Genomic DNA, 18,731 nt, shown 5'->3' with positions numbered 1-18,731 from the left:
TTACTTTAGGCATGACAGTAACATTGACACCTTCATGCACAGCAGGAACAGTATTGTGCTGCTTGAGGTATCGATCAGGTGTCCAACCTGTGCCCGTACTCTTTGAGACTGGAAGTTCTTTGCTTCTCAAGTATATATTTATGTCTTTTCTCTCTGTTGGGGATTGCTGTAGGAGGGGGGCTCTCACTGCGCATCCAGCTGTGCTCAGAAACACCCATGGCCACTTGCACCTTTTTTATCCCAATATATTTATTTCCATTGCAATGGCCTGCCTATCACTGACACAACAGTGTTGTTGATTATTCTGATGACAGCTGTACTACCTTGCAATGCCTCTCTGATTTCCAGCACTTTGTACATCTCTCTTTGCAGTCATGCTTTATTTTAACTCTGGGCAAATAATTTCTTTGAAACGTGTTACTTTCTTGTTTAGAATCAAACAAGCAGACTCTAGAGTGATTTTGTTCTCAAACTTGCACTTTTCAGTATTCCTGCTGCGTTGCAAGCTAGTAAATGAGCACAGCAGCACTTTCTGCTTTGGGAATGTTGGCTTTCAAGAGAAAGTCTTGTTTATAAAGCACAGAGTAAGTTGGGCCCAAGGATGCTTTCAATCTTCCTGTACCTTTCCCTGTAAAAGACAAAAGGAAACTGCAGCCCCCTTGAAACTTTTTATATTCACAACTTACAGCTGGTGATAGTGATGGTTTCTTAAACACATATTTAGATATAGTTAAAATACACAATAGATTAGAAAAAAAAATCAGAAAATTAAGAATTTGCAGTTTCTTACATCACTCACTTCTGGCCTGCAGCTGTAGCAAGAACTCAATACTTCTGGGTATTTGGCCATGGGACTTGCTTCTGAAAAGCAGCCAAAAAGTTCAGTGAAATGAGGTAAATCCTTTGTTAATGGAGTGTGGGAGTCCTCAGCAATCAGTTCTGGAGCAATAATCAGCTGTACACTGCCAAGTGACACTGGGAGGAGTGAGGCAGCCTTGACAAGGAAGGAGTTAAAAAGGTTGATACCTTACTTTGAGCCAAAGCTTCTGAGTCCACAGTAGTGTTGCCCCGTACTCACAAATCCCAAGGCACATATTGGCTGACATGGTATCATAAGTAAAGTCACTATTGTAAGTGCTCTTCTATGCAGTAAATGCTTATTACAGCCCATATATTGTAAAACTTCATAGATACCTGTTTGAAATCAGACAAGTTACTTGAAACATAAAACAGTCTTCTGGCCAGGACAATTCACTATAGAAAATTGTGGTGGGATGGCATTATGGGATGCGTAATGTGAATAGAAGATGGCTTGTGTATTGGCTTTGATGATAGCACGGAACCAGGGCTGAAGATCATGGCTGTTTGTAGAAGATGTGAAAGGAAATTATAAGACTGTCAACAGCAATGTTCTCCTTTTCTGTTGTGTCATGTCTGAAATTTCTCACTGTGCTCCAAAAAGGGAACTAAATGCCTGTTAATAGTCCGACAGTTTAATGAATGATCAAAAAATGAATGAATGCAAAAAATAGCAAACTGTTTTCAACAATTATCTCTTTGAACTTAATGATGCAAAATTAGTGATGCAATTTTCTTGGTCAAATTAAAGATAAAAAAGACACCCCAATTTCTTTTTCTTTCTTTTTTACAACTTTCATTTCTTCTCCATCCAAAAGAGATGTTTGCTATTTGACCCCAGTAAACAATGGTAAATAGTTAATGCAAGCTTCAAGCTCCAGTTCTCTCCATAAGCTTCTAAATTAATGAACTGAAATCAAGGGTTTAAGTTATGGAGAGTGGAGAGGAACAGGACATATCTCAGAACCAGGATCCTAACTCGGTTACAGATGCTGAATATGCATTGTAATGGAGGTTTTTAAGGCATCTTAACCTGAGTCAAAAGTCCAGCAGATGGGAAAAGAACTAAAATTATGTTGGTTGTGGGGTTTTTTTTGTGGTGTTTTTGTTTGTTGCTGTTTTGTTTGGGGTTTTTTTTAATGAAAAAGGCTAAGAGGAAAAAAAAGCACAAATATCTGGGAATAGTTATAGAGTTAGCAAAGCAGGGAGTAGTACTGTAATCTTAAGTCATTCAATTTGTTTGCAACATATGAAGTTCTACAGAGAGTATATGGACTAAATTTGCTATCTTGCTCTTTTCTTGATGGTTTAGAAAGGGCACTTTCTCTGCTCCATACAGTGTGTGGCTGGGGTCCAGCATTTAAATCTGGATGCATATCTTCTCCACTCTGAACCTGCAGAGTGATGGGATGAACCAGGGGAATAAGTTACAGATGTCTCTGTCAGGAGGCTGACCTGATTTTTGCATTAGCTAAAAGTGATCACCTTCCAGATTAAATTCCCCTCCTCATGCCTTGCGCAGGGGTTGCTTGGTAGTTCTCTCTGCAAAAAAAAAGATGTCAGAATTGGGGAGGATCAGGGAGGTTTTGTTTTTCTTTGAGTTTTCTAGTTGGTTCATTCTTTCTAAGCAAAAGAGGAAGGTGTTTCAGCAAATCCTACCATTTGTGAGCACTGAGGAGTGACAAATATTAATCAGGAGGAGAAGAGCTTGCCCTTTTTTGCAGTGCAAATTAGAAAGTTTTGGAATAAATGGGACACTTTCTGCTTTTCCTTGCTGCTATAGCTGCTGAAAACCCAGCAAGCCTTTCAGCCCCCTGGCTGAAATGTTCTGTCAACCCCAGGTGTTCTTGTAATCCCATGGGGCAATTATCATTAAACTGGGGATCCCAGAAAAACACTGCAAAACAGGAAAAAATCTAAGGATATCACACACAAAAATGCAAAAAGAGTGTGACTGCAGAAATGGAGTTGCCATAGCTGTTAGAGACTCAGTGAGACAGGGTGGAATCCAGTGTTTTGGAAGGTTTCCCTGTATGACACAAGATTTTGGAATTTTACAGCTGGTAAATCCTTATTAACACAGGCAGCCACTACTGGCCTGGATTCCCTGGCTCACTATTTACTATGGGGGCGCCTGGTGGAAGTGTGCCTGGTCCTGATTATTCAGATTTGAATCTTAATTGTTTAAAGAGAATATTAAAAAAATAATAATAATTCTTGGCATAAACAAAACTCAGAGAGGCAAGCTCCCCTCACCTGTTGACAGAAAACTGATCATGTAGAAAGCTGGCATGGGGAGTGGAATTCCCTATTCTCCCACTTAGTCATCGCATCCTGGTGTGACTCATTTTATTACATGGAGGTTCCCAGTGGTTTTATTTTGAGAGGAGCTTTTGTTTAATTATTTATACACATACACACACAAACACACATATAATCTTAAAAAACCAACAGATCTATTCTGATGAATTGGCACAAGGAACCATTTGGAAGAGCTCTGGAATGACAGACTGCCCCTGCTGCTTCACTACTTAACTACTGTATTTATGTTTTATTTTATTGTGAGTTGAATTCCTCAACAATAGTTGGGGAGGAATCTCTTCTAGACTTGTTCTCACTGTGCAAAATGTCAGATTTGGGGCTGGGCTGGACGGCCGATGACTAATCCATTGGCCTTTTACCTCCCAGGCCTTGACTTGCATCTTTGGCCTTGATGACTCAAAATTAGGTCCTCATTGAAATGAAGGCACTGGCCTCAGCTCATCAGAAACAGAACTTCAATAACTGCAGTGGGCATCCTTGCTTCAGAAAAAGAAATCCATAGAAATCAAACAGTAAGGAATCTGGTAGCTCTATTTTTGAGTTGTAAATTAATTTGTGCTGCCCTTGCTCTAATATGTTTAAATTACTCTGAAGTAAAAGCTTAGAAGAAGACAACTGCTTAGGAGTAGATCCTGAAAAACTTTGCACTGACATGAAGCATAACAACTTCCCAGCTCTAATCAGAATTTGTCCTAGAAAAAGGACTTTGTGTGAGCGCTCCCCTGCCCGTAAGGTTTCCACATCACAGAAGTGGTGTCTGTTCTGCTGGAAAGCATTGATTGTTATTTACTTTGTTCTTCTGATGGTTTTAAAACCACCTTGACTGTCTCCCAGAGATGTCCATCATCTGCTGATAAAAGCTGACAGAGATGATTGTTGTAGGGTTGTTTGGGGGGGTTTTAATTATTATTTTTTGGAAGACCTACAATTTATTGCAAGCCCAAATGGAATTCTGCAGAAATGTATAGTCAGGGCAGCTGTCTTACTAGCTACCAGGCTCAGTTTCTTTGGGAAACTGGCATGGTTTGCTGCTGGGAAACAAGGGTAACAGGTTGTTCATTAAGTAATTTGTGTAATGCTTGACTGAAAAGCAGTGTACATTTTCAAGCATAACATCACGTGCAAGCTCAGAATCGCATATGAAGCTGGCACAATCGTATACTTAGTCTTCAACTGGAGAAAACTGCAAAGAAAATTTCCTGAACCTCTCAGTCCATCAGTCATGCTTACTCAAATAAAGCAGTAAGTTTGTTTCTCTGCTAGTTACTGACCCCAAAGTCATGAGTAAGGGATCGTGAATAATGTGTAAAGGCTGTAACTGGTTCAGAAAACCTTTAATTGGCTAATTAAAAAAAGCCCTATAAGGGGCTGCAGAGAATCACCCAAAATGTTCCTAATGCAGACTGACGTTTTGATTTTCCCCAAAGTTTGAACCAAGACTCTCGGTATGATCACAGTTTGAGTTAGAAGGGGTAGAATTACTTTCTTCCAACAACTCATTCATTCCTCCAAAGAGTGCTGACACAATCAGATCTCTCATCAGGGTTTAATGCTAAGTCTCATAGCCCTGAAGCAGCACAAAAATCTCTGTTTCCTGACCATTTCACTGACCTGTGGTGTTAAAGACTTGCCAACTAAGACAAACCATTAAACGAACAGAGAACCACAACAGTAAAAATACTGCTTGAGGCAGCCATGGCTGGTAAGGCCTCAGGGTCTAAATCCAAAAAATATTTTATCATCTTTAGTGGAACTACTGCTCTTTTCAGGGGCATGAATTTAATTCCCCATAGTGGAAGTAGAATTTGAGACACACCACACACATGGACCTGGCATTAAGCTCCTGTGGGATCCACACGGGCATCAGGACATCCCTGCAGTGCTCCGGCTTGGGGCGTATTGCTGTCAGGACAGTCCAGAGCTAAACACAACTTGTAGAGCACATGTTGTCTGCTCACACTCCTGGAGTGCTTCAGCAAAAAGGATGCTGTTGCTCTTTTGCAGTTTTCTTATTTCGCCACTGTTGTAACAGGTTTAATTCTGCTCAATAAACAGCTCCCTGTACTTGTAGACATTATTAGTCAAGCTGGGGCTTAATCTTCTTGGCTTGTGAGCAGAGAGGGCACCAGCCATTTGTGTCATTTATGGCATGACATAATTGTGGGGTAGTTAAGACCAGAAGGGACCTCAGAAGCTCATTAATATAACCTCCTGCTCAAAGCAAAGTGCATCTGTAGTGTTTAGACACCCCTTGGGTTGCAACGCTGGCACTGGAGAAAAAGATCTACCTGGGCACACCCTGGTCATGGCTTATGTTCTGTGTTGGGGGCTGTGCTCTACTCTCGTGTCAACATTATGATTTTTAGTACATACTTGCATGAAAAGTCCCATTTTTGCCAATTGCTTTCCTCAAGCATCCACTTCAATTTCCTCCTGAAACACTTCTCAGTTATGCACATTCTACAATGATAAATGTGTTGACAATTTGGTGCAAGTTTTTTGTGGTCAAAATTTCCATGCATTGTCCTACAGATGGGCCTTCCACTTCTCAGTTTGTTCCTTTTGCTTTCTGTTAACTCTGAGTGTAGATAATCAAAAGATTTATTTTCATTACCATAAAAAAAAGATAGATTAAAGTAGAGAGAGATTTCTGAATGCAGTTGTATTTTTCATTTTATTCACAGCCTTTCTCATCCTTCTGCCAAATGCTCACCATAATGTGTGTATCCAGAGAGGTTAAAGGAAAAGCAAATATTGATTGTCTCGAGCTAAAGTTTGTACATTCACAACTATAAAAGTGAAGCAGTGAGACAGATGGAGCCACATCGTAATGTTTAAGCATAAAGGTCAGGGAGTGAGCTGCAGAGTGGTTATATTCAACAGGGCTTCAGTGCTTAAAGAACAGGGATTGTTGCTGCTGACAGATTTGTTAGACCTGTTTAGCTGCCATGACTGTGAATATAGCCAAACAGAAGCATCTATCATCATTAGAATGATAACTCCAAATACATTTATTTCTTGTTTGGTTGGTCTTATTCTCATTCTTGCTCTTAATCTCCACAGGCTCTGGACTCAGCCTAAACGTCATTTGATTTTTATGGTTGGCTTCATTAGCATTGAGTGCAATTTCAGTGGCTTAGTTACTAAATCAAATCCACTCTGCTTGTGGTTGCATATGCTTCACAGGCCTCTCGAATATGGCACATGACTTGGAGGCCTGTTTCTCCTTTATTTTATGCGTTTTGGACCAAAAAATCCTTTTGATTTCTACCTTCTTTGTGAAGTTAGTGCTGTTGTATCTGCACAGACTGTTTGAATTTGGCAATACAGAAACAAAGATGAAAACATTCTGCCTGGAGGAAAACTGATGTCAAATATTCCTGCTTGGTTGTCCTTGTTGTCAGGACATCTTCATATTGCTTTGCTTAGACAGTTCCCAAAGTGTGTCTCTATCAGAGCTCTTATTTTATGATTTATTTTGTTTCCTTTTTTCCTCCACTTTTCCTTATAGAACTATAAAAATTTAACTTTTGGGTATTTTGGGGTGTGTGTCTGGGGATTACTGGACACATACTATGGTGCTTTCTTTTCAAAAAGATCACTTAGAAGAAGAATCCTCCCATTAAGTATTTACTGTCTTGTCATCAGACCATGCATTTGCCGTTTGCTGACTGCCTTATTCCCTCAGACGTTTACCATTTCAACAGAAGTGAATATTTGGCTGTTTTAATAAGGGTGTACATTTAACCTGCAACAGTCCAGAGCATAGGCCAAAGTGAATGCTTATTGTTACATGCTGAAGCATTTTCCTTTGTACAGTGGTTCATTGAGATGTGAGGGCTAAGCAGCAACTCAGGCAAGAGCCACGCTGGCTCTAATTATACAGCTTGCTTGGGCCATCTCCACTCAGGCAGTCTGTCACTGATCCATGTGTTAGCATAGAAGAGACAACTGAATCACTGAGGGGGAACTTGAAATGCTTAACAGAAAAGTCAGAAATATTTAGCATTTTCTCCTTGCACTAAAATGCTGTGAGAGTAGCAGCATGAGGTGCTGCAGTATCAGGCTCTCTTCCCTCTCTCCACCTGTGAAGCTCTTCCTCACAGGTAATTGATGGATAGAGCCAAACTTCCAGCTCTTCCTCTGTTGCCTCTACATCCCCGGTGTGAAGGATCAGGGTTGAGGATTTCAGCTAGCACCATGTGCCCACTCCTGCTGCACCACAAGTCAGGCACTCTGCCTGAAGGACCTGGGAAGCTGGCCCACCACGAAGGAGGAAGGGGCATGTTGTTGGTGACAGTCTCAGGAAAAACCCTCTTCTCTCTTCTGTGTGGTGAGGGCTCAGAAGACAGCAGAGGTGTCTCAAGTGTAAGGTGCTGGGTGAGGTGAGGTCCTGCCCTGTGTGGTTGGCACGGTGGGAAGGACCCTTGAGGAGATGATGCAGAGCTGGAGCAGCGTCTGAGCTCCTCTCAGAGAGAGGCTGCTGAGAGAGAGGAACACATCTGTCAGCTCATTGTCTGTGCGGATTGGAGAACAAAGAGGAAAACAACAGAAAAAATGCAAAATGCATTTAAAAATACTCTTTCATTTCCCTTTTTGCCAGAAGCAGAAGTACTTAAATAACAGAGGACAAAAGCAGCTCTTGCAGAATTTCCAAGAATTGGGAAAAATAAAACGTCCTGTGAGAAGGACTGTTTTTATGAGACTTCCACCCTTGTCCTGCCAGGCCTGGGTGTGCAGTCTGGGGAGCTCCACAGCAATGTGCCTGGGAGCTGCCTCCCCCATCTGTAAAGCAAACACCAGCCTTGTGCTGCACTATTTCAAGTCATGTCAGTTGGTCTGGATGCATGTCCGCTATTCATTTTAAAGTCAAGCTTTCAGAAAGGTATGAGGCAATTTGGATTCCCCCCCCTCCCCCATCAGTATTTTCCTTCTGCAAATTGCTTGGCTAAAAGGTTCAGCATAATAAAAAAAAAATCAAAGGGATAGAGATTAAAATCTAAAACAACAACAACGACAAAAAGCAGTAAGGAAGACATTGCTAAAAGATGTTTCTGGGAAGCGTGTGCAACGGTAGATTTAAGAAGTATTTGTAGCCAGATGAAGGACCCCATCTGTGTACAAATGTCCTGTCACTACTGATATACTCTTATAGCACAGGGGTTACTTTGATGGTATTCCATACAAGGGGATCAAATTTTATTTTCCTCTATAAATACAATTTTGTGTAACTCAGAATGGAAGCAAGATGCGTGGATGTAATTAGGAGCAGAAAGAATTGCAGTGCTTCAGAGGTGGAGGCGGTCACACATGCAATGAGGTGATTTTACACTGACTACAGTGAATAGGTGCTTTATAGTGACTTTAGGACTGCTGGTGGCACTCAGGCACAGCCTGCAGTGGTGGCAGTGCCAAGTTGTGGATCCATTGTTGGGCTTGTTCCCTTCAGAGGAGATGTGTTGCTAGATATCATGTGTTGAGCTTTCTTATTGCACATATAAGAAATGAGTATGAATAGTAAGCGGGCATGCATAACAAAAGTCAAGCTGGTTTCTTAATTAGGGAAAGAATCTGTCCTCACTGAACTGCTAGCCTATGCTCCTGTGAGAATTCACAGCATCTGCCAGTTTCACTGTGCTGTATTTCTAAAAATCAGCCCTGAAGTGGTTCAGTTGGCTGACTTCCATCTCTGTGCACCCTATACGAGATCTGGATTTTTACCTATTCCTTCCTCACCCGTTCCACCACTTACCACACTGGTGGAGAGCCATGTGGTCTTAGCATAAAACAGAGGAAAGTTTGCTGAGTTGCCAACCTAATGTGAGCATTAACAAGTTACCTGACCTTCTGATGCTCTCCATCAGTCAAGCTTGCTGAAATCAAGTCTGGTAAAAAGCAGATGTTGCACCTGTGTTAAATATTTCATTCCTTAGTTTGGCTGATTTCTGCATAAACATTTAATTTTAACGTGTATGTAGGCCTTTTGCTGGTGACAGAAGTGTTCAATGATATGTTTAAGTTAACTGCTGTTGCTTTTGGTTAGATGATTGAAATCAAGTGCATTTTGAGAGCTTTGTAAACTTGATGCCCTTTCATTGTTTCCTTTTCTTTTCAAGTCAGACTTTGATTTATCATAGTATTAACTTCATTGTATATTTTTATCCTTCTAGATGGGCAGCAGATCTGGGAAATGGAAGCAACAGTGGACAAAGATAAGAGCCAGCCTGTAAGTGTGCAAAACATTGGATGTCCTCTCCTTGGGCTTCTCAGACAGCAAGTTGTATTCAAGGGGTAGTTTTCAAAGAGCTCCTCAAAAGCAGGAAGAGAAGCTATCTTACTGCTGTGATGAACAAATGTCAAATGCTTCAGCAGTAAATGTATTGCAAAAAGAAACTATTCATTTAGCAGTAACCCACAGCAAACTGAATAACTGCTGGATTTTGTGTTCTTGCAGAAGACCCTATTGTCAGTCCAGTCCTCTGCAGGATGCTGGCTGTCCTGACTTCCTTTCCTCTGTATGGAGTCTTAGGTGCTCTGTATTTTGCAGGACAGGATTTGTACTATAGTGTTTAAAATGAACATTGCTCTTTCAAGGGAAGGAGCCTCTTTGTTCACTTTGCTTAATGGGACCTTACTGTAGCCATTCAGTACATTTAGGAGGGAGCTCTTCCATTGCCATGGGCCATGGCTGCCCTTGTGGAAGAGGATGGGGAACTCACTGTTAATTTCCATGGAAGTGGGATCTAACTGTGTATAAGTAAAAAGCCTATAGAATAGCCTAGTATATTCTAACAAAAAGAGGGCATTCTTCAATACATTCTTTATGAAGCACATTGTGAATGACAGTGCTTCCACATTTATCACCATTCTGTGTGTTTTATTTGTAGCTGAGACTTCTCAGTTCAGGACAGCATCAAGTACAAAAAACCATACAGAACGTAGAAACCAGCTTCCTAGTACCAAACATCTTCTAGTCTTTCCCCACCTGCCCTTTTTTGACTTTATTCTTCTCATACCTTTCTTTATAGGGATCAATAGGAAAATTTGGTTTATGCCTGGGTGCGTAACAGGGGAGAGACCTTCAAAAGCTCCCATCAGCCTTAGCTACTAATTTTCTGTTGTCACCTTTTGCTGTTTCAGAGCATGCTTTTTGTAGAAATACCAGAGTACCGTAACAAGCACATTCGCACAGCTGTGAAGGTGAACTTCTATGTCATCAATGGGAAAAGAAAAAGAAGCCAACCCCAGCATTTTACCTATCACCCAGGTAATTCTCAAGTACAGAACAAATTGCTGCCTAGTATTCAGGAGCAAGATTTTATTTTCTTCTTTATTGTCTTCTTGCCATTAGTTGAGGGTCTGTATTTTACTGATTTAATTCATCTGGGTGCAGCTAAGCACTCAGCAACTGTTTGGTTTAAAGGATGAACGTGATTTATGATCAGGAATTTCCCATAAATATAAGGGGATGGTTATCTTGGCAATAGGCTGAGGCTGCCCCATTCACTTGATGGAAGTTTGCCAACAGTCTCAGCAGGAGCAGACTCAGTCTGTGACATGATATGACCCGGTGAAAACCATGAGCATTGCCTTCCCCAGCGGACATGTGCGACAGTAAGATAACATCAGATCTGGGAAAGTAACAAGGGCTTAGTATGGAGGAAGACAAGCAATAGATATGCTTCAGAATGAGGCCAGTTGTGAAAAATACGAATGCTTTTCTGATGTTCCTCCTCTTGGGAGTTGGTGAGCCATGTCACAATAAATGCAATAGGATTACTAATGGGATTCTCAGAATTTCTCAGCTTTGGTCAGGAGAAAAATATTGTGAGAAAATCAGAGTATTGTGTTTGTGGAAACCAGAACACATAAAATAACAGTACCAGTTTGTATGCGGGCGTCAAAATTACGTCTTAATTTGACTTGTTTCTGAGGACAAGCAAACGTTCATCCTGACTCCTCCAGCTTGAAAATCTCTGGTCCTCTCCCTGAACTTATGAATTGTATAGGATGTCACCACTGTGAAGGTTTTGTATACTTGCTAAATTGGTCTGCTGTAGAATAGTATTAAGAAATACAACACTATCTCAATAGGATCCCTAAGCAGACCACTTCAGAGAAGGAATCCTTTTACTTCCAAAAAGTAACCCTGTTGTGTGACCGTGTAGGGGCTTCCATTATCGTTATCCATTATGTGGCATTTCTGCACTGAGTATTGGTGAAGATTGGACCAAAAAAATCATTAGAAATATGAACATTTCTCTGTTGAGGGCCATCATTTATCCACATTAAGATTCACACAATTCTTACTAAATTGTGGTCTTTTAAATGTTGGTCTCAGGTCTTCAGCTCTGAGCACTGAGAAAGTTACAAGCTGCAAAGGAATTACAAATAAAGCTCTTAAAATAGTTCAACTCTGCTTTTAGTTGCTAGTTAAATGTTTGGCAGAAAAATGAGGATTTGTATATGTCATAGCATTTCTATTTATTCAGTCTTCCTTTGAGATGGAAGTACTGCATGAAACACCTATTTATGGCTTCTTATTTTGCTTCTGCTCTAGAATGGCCCTTAAATTAATTAAAGCTGAGCTAAAGTACAGCATTTTTCAGTGTTTAGGAATTTGTTGTTGAACAGTTTGTTAAAGATTTTCAAGACCCTCTTGGTAGAGAGTGCTTTCAAGAGAGACTCTGTCATGATTGCCTGTACATGATTTCTTAAGCTCAGGGCCTGTGAGGGATGAGATGCAAATCTTGTAGATGGTCTAAATCTCTTATTTCCAGGAATACCTCTCTCTCTCTCATCAGCTTTTTACGAATAATCTCCTTTGCATCCTTTATTCTAGTACCATCAATCAAAACAGAACCCATTGATGACTATGATCCAGCCTTAATCTGCAATACAGTACACAGTGGTCTGGGAACAGTAACACAGCCTTACTATTCACAGCATACAATGGTCACCGAATCCCCTTCCTGTCTTGTGGCCACTATGGCTCCTTGCCAACAGTTGCGCTCAGGCCTTTCTTCTCCTGATTCTCGATACCATCAGCAGAATTCAGCAGCTGTAATATACCAAAGAAGCAAGAGCCTTAGCCCAAGCCAACTGGGCTACCAGCAGTCCAATTTGATGGCTACACCAGTTGCTATTTCAGATGCCCATAGGTCAGTATTGGTGCACGCTGGTTCTCCAGGTCAAACTTCAGCAGTGCTCCACCATTCTCCAGGCAACCAGCAGTCTTCTCCAGTGATTCATTACTCTCCAACCAACCAGCAGTTGAGGTGTGGAAGTCACCAAGAATTTCAGCACATCATGTGCTGTGAAAATTTCACATCCAATGTTGCAAGATCCAGCCAGCCCCAGGTCAGTCAAGCACAAAGGTTAAGTCCAAGTTCATATCCTACTGTGATTCAGCAGCAGACAACCTCAGGCCAACGAACAGCAAAAAATGGACCACCGGTTAGCGACCAGAAAGAAGTGTTACCAGCTGGAGTCACTATCAAACAGGAACAGAATCTGGACCAAGCATACCTGGATGATGGTAAGCACCACTTTCCTCTTGTATGGGTGGGTTGTTTGGTTGGAGGGAAGAACTTTAGGACTTCTGTATCCCATGTGTTTCTCAGCTCAAAAACTGATGTGGCCTCCTTTTGATGGGGTTTTGGATATTTGCTGTTTGCTGCTGCTGCTACATTTTGGTTTTTCATCAACTGCACTTTTGGTAGTTGGCAATGCACTCTGGCAAAACAGTTTCTTGCAGAAATCCTTAGTCTTGCTCCATGCCGTGGAGTAAGCCGTCAGGTTTCAAGCTGTTGCCATTTTGTTTCCACTTGCCAAAGGACAGTTTGGAAAATGGTGAACTGAATCAAAATGCACTTTTAAATTAATTTTTTAAAAAATTATTCATATCAGGGCAAAGTCCAGTTTGTAAAATGCTTTTGTACCAAAAAAAAATAAGCCTATTGAACAGTCTATCAAGGCCTGTAATGAATAGGGCAGTGCTGCAGGCAAAACTATTGCAGATGTTCTAGATGAACAGTAGGACATTGATAAGTAAAACAATGCTGTTTCTTTGTTGTGAGCCTTCAGATTTAGCCTTTAGAAATTAATATAAGTTAGAGTAAAGCTGTCTTTGAACATACCCTACTTATTCTTAGGTAGGCAGCTATTTGGACTCTGGTTGATTGGTTCTTTTATTAAAGTGTGTTCCTTGCAAGAGGAAATCAATGCAAAGTTAATAGGGCAGCTGAACACTGCAATTGTCCAGTAGAAAACCCAACATTGATTTCAGTGAAAGGTTGCTGGAGATATTGGGATGTTCTTATGCATGAAGTACAGAACTGATTTTCACTCCTGCTGTCCTCTCAGTCTGGGCAATTGCATGCATGATTTGGTCTTATGAATGTGCACCGTTTTCTGCTGTGTGAGCACCCAGCAGTTTGCTATTTTTACTGCAGTAACTCACCTACCGTTGTGAAATTGTGTTCTGGAAAGTTGTGGGTTCTTCAGCTTAGGTTATTGAGTGCTCTGCACCTGTATCATGTTCAGTCTTCATTGCTGATTTTGTGGACAGAGCAGAGTTTGTAGAGTTTGGATGTTTTTCTGTGTTTGATATGTGGTTGATACAGCTTTGGTGCCGTCACATAAAATCTAGAGATATTTTTACCGGTCCCAGCGTCTGAAGAGGATGGTCAAATTGGGTTTTAACAGTGGATTTGTGGATTTAGGAGATTTGCTGGATCTGCAAGAAAATAGCTAAATAAAATGCCCTTCCCATTCAGGGAACAGGGCATGATAACAAAGCAAGATGGTTTTTCTAATAGTAAAATGTGAAACTGTATTTTAAGGTACTTTTGGTATGAGAAGCTGAGAGATTCTTCCATGTTTCTGAAAATACTTGGTACATACCTTCTAAGAAAAATGAGAGAGTCTTAAAGTAGAAACTAGCAAACTTCAAAGTTGAGCCAAAGTCCACTTAAATGACCTCACAAAGTGGAATGCAAAATTAATTTAATTGGATTTTGAATCAGGCAGGTAACATCTAACACCAAGCTCACAAAGGATGCACTCAACCTCTGTGCTAAGAGGAGCCACTGGGCAGAACAGTGGCAAGTTAATAATGAAATTTCAGGCTGCTGCTTGGCTCACTGGATCTTATTGAATTGATTTCAACTAGATATTAATTTATCAGTTAATGCTACCCCAGTCAGACCTGGCAAGATTGATCACAAGTCTCTTTACTGACCTCAGTAAGTTTACATTAGCTAGAAGGGGAATTATGATTTACTTTAGGATTTTGCAAAGCATTTCATTCTGAAATGCTCAGGACTTGAACTGAAAAGCCACTTTGTTTGCTGCTGGGGTAAAGTGACTCAGAACATAACAAAAGCCATATTTTTCCTAACTAGAAGGTTTATTTTTGTGCTTTATAGTATTAAAAGAAAGCAAACCCGAAGGATTATGGAGGCTTTATCCTCAAATCCCTTTTATCCCGAGAGCTCTTCCGAGATAAAGTGAGCTGTTAGGTCTTGCTGTGATTTTTCACGGATAGATACTGAGATGATGGTTCCCCAGCCAGGCTTGGCATGAGTGTGCTGCACTGCTGTACAGATTCTTAGGCAACCACTGTTTCTATGCATCCTACTTCCCTTCCCTCTTCTTCCCTTTCCCCATCTTCCTCCTCCCTCTTTCTCCATATTTCTGCTGACAGTCCAGCTTTTGTCCCTTTCTGTGATTGTGACCACCTCCTGTCAACTCTTGTCCTCTGTCTTCATAGTTAGCACACACCCTTGGCATTCTGGACTTTGCTTCTGAGTTTTGCCATGAACTTTTTGAGTGACCTGTGACAAGCCTGTTAGTTCCTCATTCCTGAAGCTGTTGGCTCCCAGAGTAGGTATGATGTCCCAGTCATTGATCTCTCCTGGAAAAGATGAGAGGAAAATTGTTAGTGAAACCTTTCTTACATAGCTCTGCCTCAGAGATTCATTACTGTTGGAAATACTTTGGGAGTGAAGACGAGCCATGGTTAGGGAATCATTTAGGATGCATCAGGTGTCCAGGCTAATGCTGGCAACCAGTGATTGTCTTCAAAGGCAAGTGAAAGCCGTGGGATGTGAGAGTGTTCACCTCATTTCAGCTGAGGCCTTTTCTTAATGTTATTCGTAACCAAAACCACCCACAGTGGTATAAGTTACACAAACAACCACAGAAATACATTAATACATAGAACTTACTTCTTCCTGGACCTTCAGAACAATCAGGTTAGCCATTCAAAGCACAAACACGGTTTAAAAATTAGTCATTTGCAGCACTGTCCAAAATCTCTTGGTGGGGCAGGCTAGTGGGAGGGTTACTGAGAGTTTGGGGCACTTGATTGTACCCTGGACTGCTCATGCTGCAGAGCCAGAGGTTTCCTGTGCTAGCCCGGGGGAAGCTTCTCAGCTGTTGTGTGCCACAGCTCCCCATCTGCAACACAGAGATAGGAAGATTGTGTGACAAGAGCAATAGGAGGATAAATGCATCACAGACTCTTAAGCACTCAGCTGTGGTGTGATCTAGAACTGCCTTGTAGAGATCTGAGTGTCAAGCACGATGTTAGGCGCTTTCCATATACAAATTTTGGACATGTAGCCAGTTGTCTCAAATGTTATCAAGTTGCCTGCCTTAGAATTAATTCTTTTCACTTCAGCTGTCACGTTGTATGCTTTTTACTTTACAAAGAAAAGCGATTGTCATCATTCAAATAGTAACTATCTAACCACATCTGACACTCAGAACTGTCTGCTTGATACAGCAGCTCTAAATCAATTTTTTGGTGCACCGCCGGGGCGGAGAACAGCAAGGCAGATGCTTGTCTAGCGGTTTATCACACTGCCAATCAGCAGAGATGTTTTAAGGTGAACTCATGTATTTCACAGAAAATTTCAGACCCAGCAGGTATTTCTTTAGGAGATGGATCTGCAGGGCATGCAGTGTAGTGCTTGTTTTGCTCCCCACCACAGTAACTAACCTTTGCTCTAACCATGGGTATCATCCAAGACCATTTTAATCATGTTAGCTCCCTACATTTTCTTGTTGTGCTCTTTCACTCAAGAAGAAGGAAATTTGCAATCTGTCCCCACAGGAGCATGAAATTAAATTCAAAATTTCTCTGTGTTTGGGAGTAATCTTTCTTTTCTGACCAGCTTTTTTCTCTTTGGACTAGTAGCAGTTAGGCACAAGTCTGAGCAGGGTGTACCTCCAGGAAACCCTGGGTCTCCTGGGGACCCAAGAAGCAAAGCTACTGTGTCAGCCTGAGTAAGCAGCAGCCAGAGGCTGAGCTCTTTCCTGCTGGCTTTGGTCTCTGGCCGCCTTTTTTGCAGCACGCAGCAGCGTGCTCTGCATCCACGCTGGCCCTGTGTGCTTCTTGAGGAGACAGTCGTGCATTGTGGGGAGGTGAAAGGAGAGGGTCAGTACAGCCAGGAAGGAAGGCAGGACACAGGACCCCTTCCTCACAGCCAGTGTGGTCCTTAGGGCTTTGGCTCAGATGCTAGCATGTTGTGAGCATCCTGCTTGCCTTCCCCAGCCCCTGCATGGCGGATGAAGGATGGGGTGGCATGGAGCCAGCTCTGTCAGCTTGCTGCCAGCTGGGGATTTCCCTGTGCTGGGGGAACCTCAGCTGCACGGTGAAAGCAGGTTTAAGCCTTCTGTGCATTAGAGCGGTGAAGCTGCACTAGCAGAGGTCAGGAGGTCTGGCTGCCTGCCTGGCTGTAGAGAAGCCACTTTTCTCTCCTAATACTATATTGATTTCATCCCCAGAAAGCACAGAAAATGGTGGCTTAAGGAGCAGGTTTTCATTTGGTCTGTATTTGTTCTCATCATGTGTCTATACGCAGAGTAAAACCTCAACACAAGGCAGAGGGGGAAATGTTCCTGTCTCCTGGCATTTTAGGCAGGAGTGAATTTCAATATTGCAAATGGGCTGTGGTTCAGTTAGAGCAACTATCTGCATCAAGAAAAGCCATGCTCTATTTTTAATTAGAACTACTTTTCATAGAAGGTGTGGTCAGTTCTACTCAGGCAGATTTTGACCAAGAGTAAAGCATGTACATCCTCCAAAACATTTCACTCAAACGCTCTAGCAAATTTATGTATTCCTTAGACTCATTCTTCAAGCTCTGACTCACATTATTTCAGATTTTCTGTTCTCTACTGGGACCTTACAGCACCCTGTGGGTATACTACATGCTTTACTTTTGGATCACTGCTATTGTGGCTTTGTGTTTTTGTTAGGATCCAAGTGCCCCGGTCATATTCCAGTCTTACTTTTCTAGAGACAGTATGAAAAGAGAAAAAGTAGCTTCTGTTCCTAAAAACCTGCAGTGTGTTGGCAGGAAGTAGAAAGACCAGTATATCAGGAAGAAGGTCTCCTGGGTTGTGTCTGAGCTTGGCCTTTCAGCAAAATATTTAACTTCCCTATATCTCGGTTTCTCATTATTTAGAAGTATCTTGTTATCCTTCCCTCTAGTAGCATTTAATTCATTCATGTTACTAAAACTCACATGGATTCTCAGGAAAAAAAGCTGCATACCTGAGTGTGGGCTGAGTATGTTTATTGTTGTATCAGGCTGGCATCTGATGTTGTTCTTCACCTCTAGAAACAATTCTCTATTAGAAAATGCAGGCAAATCCATCCCTGTTTCAAGACTGCTCTTTGCCCAGCAGTCTTTCTGAGCCGCTGTCTTGCTGCCTAAAACACGCAAACAAAGCGAGAAAAAGAAAAACCCTTACATCCAAAATCAGCAGTGGAGGAAGGAAGAAAATGAATCAAGTGATTAAAACCATAGTTCCACTGGCACCTCTTTGTTCTCAAGCTCAGGAATCTTTAATTGGTGCAGTAAGTGCCCACAGGCAAGTTGTGTTACAAAGCATTTCCTGTTCAAAAGAACATGCAGACTCCATTAGGAGACCACGGGCACCGCCGCCAAGAACTGACACTGCAGGATGGGTACGTGAATGCTCTCTGTGCCTTGATGGACAGGGTCCCACCACGAACTGATGCACCAAGACAATGAAGTCCCATTCTAGCAGTTTGCTGGTGGAAGGCATGCCACCTTTTGAAGGCGAAGCCAGTGGACTGCTATCAGTAGAAAGCGCTCAGTTTTCAGAAGGCGTCAAGTAATTTTCAATGATAGTTTTGAAATACTGGCAAAGAGTCACTTGAAAAAAAGAACTTGTTCATGCAGTTGGGATTTGAAAGCTTCTAAACCACAATAAAGTCCTTTCCCAGACTTGCTGTCCATTTAGTCCATGCTCATGGCATTCCTTAGACGGTCTGAATCACAGACAGCAGACAGCTCTTATAAAGAAGACCATAGACACCCATCTGTTGGAAGACATCTGCCAAAATAGACCATACATTTACTTTTATTCCTTCAATCCACTTTCAGTTTAAAGGCATAACAACAATAACATTTTTCAGTCCAGTGACACTATTCATCCAGTACAGAGACATGGTAATGAACTCAAATAATTCCATGGCAGAAAGAAGCAGACAGACTTCTCAGCTCTTAAAG

At 41.6% G+C, this 18,731-nt stretch overlaps 1 protein-coding gene across 2 annotated transcripts in view; it reads left to right on the top strand.

Moving 5' to 3' along the window:
- NFATC2 (nuclear factor of activated T cells 2) overlaps window positions 1-18,731 on the top strand; it is an 83,517-nt gene that overhangs the window by 44,252 nt on the left and 20,534 nt on the right. Inside the window, exons 7-9 of one of the 2 annotated variants that reach the window (XM_054173612.1) lie at window positions 9,351-9,406; window positions 10,321-10,447; window positions 12,023-12,718. In XM_054173612.1, the coding sequence (XP_054029587.1) occupies window positions 9,351-9,406; window positions 10,321-10,447; window positions 12,023-12,718 (879 nt within the window). Of the gene's footprint in view, window positions 1-9,350; window positions 9,407-10,320; window positions 10,448-12,022; window positions 12,898-18,731 lie in introns of those variants that run through there. The other variant, XM_054173611.1, reaches the window with a different exon arrangement.

This window comes from Dryobates pubescens, chromosome 26, assembly GCF_014839835.1.
Source record: "Dryobates pubescens isolate bDryPub1 chromosome 26, bDryPub1.pri, whole genome shotgun sequence".
In the NCBI taxonomy this organism is placed as follows: Eukaryota; Metazoa; Chordata; class Aves; order Piciformes; family Picidae; genus Dryobates; species Dryobates pubescens.
The sequence above is the reverse complement of the archived record's forward strand: the minus strand, read 5'-3'. Positions and strand labels throughout refer to the sequence as shown.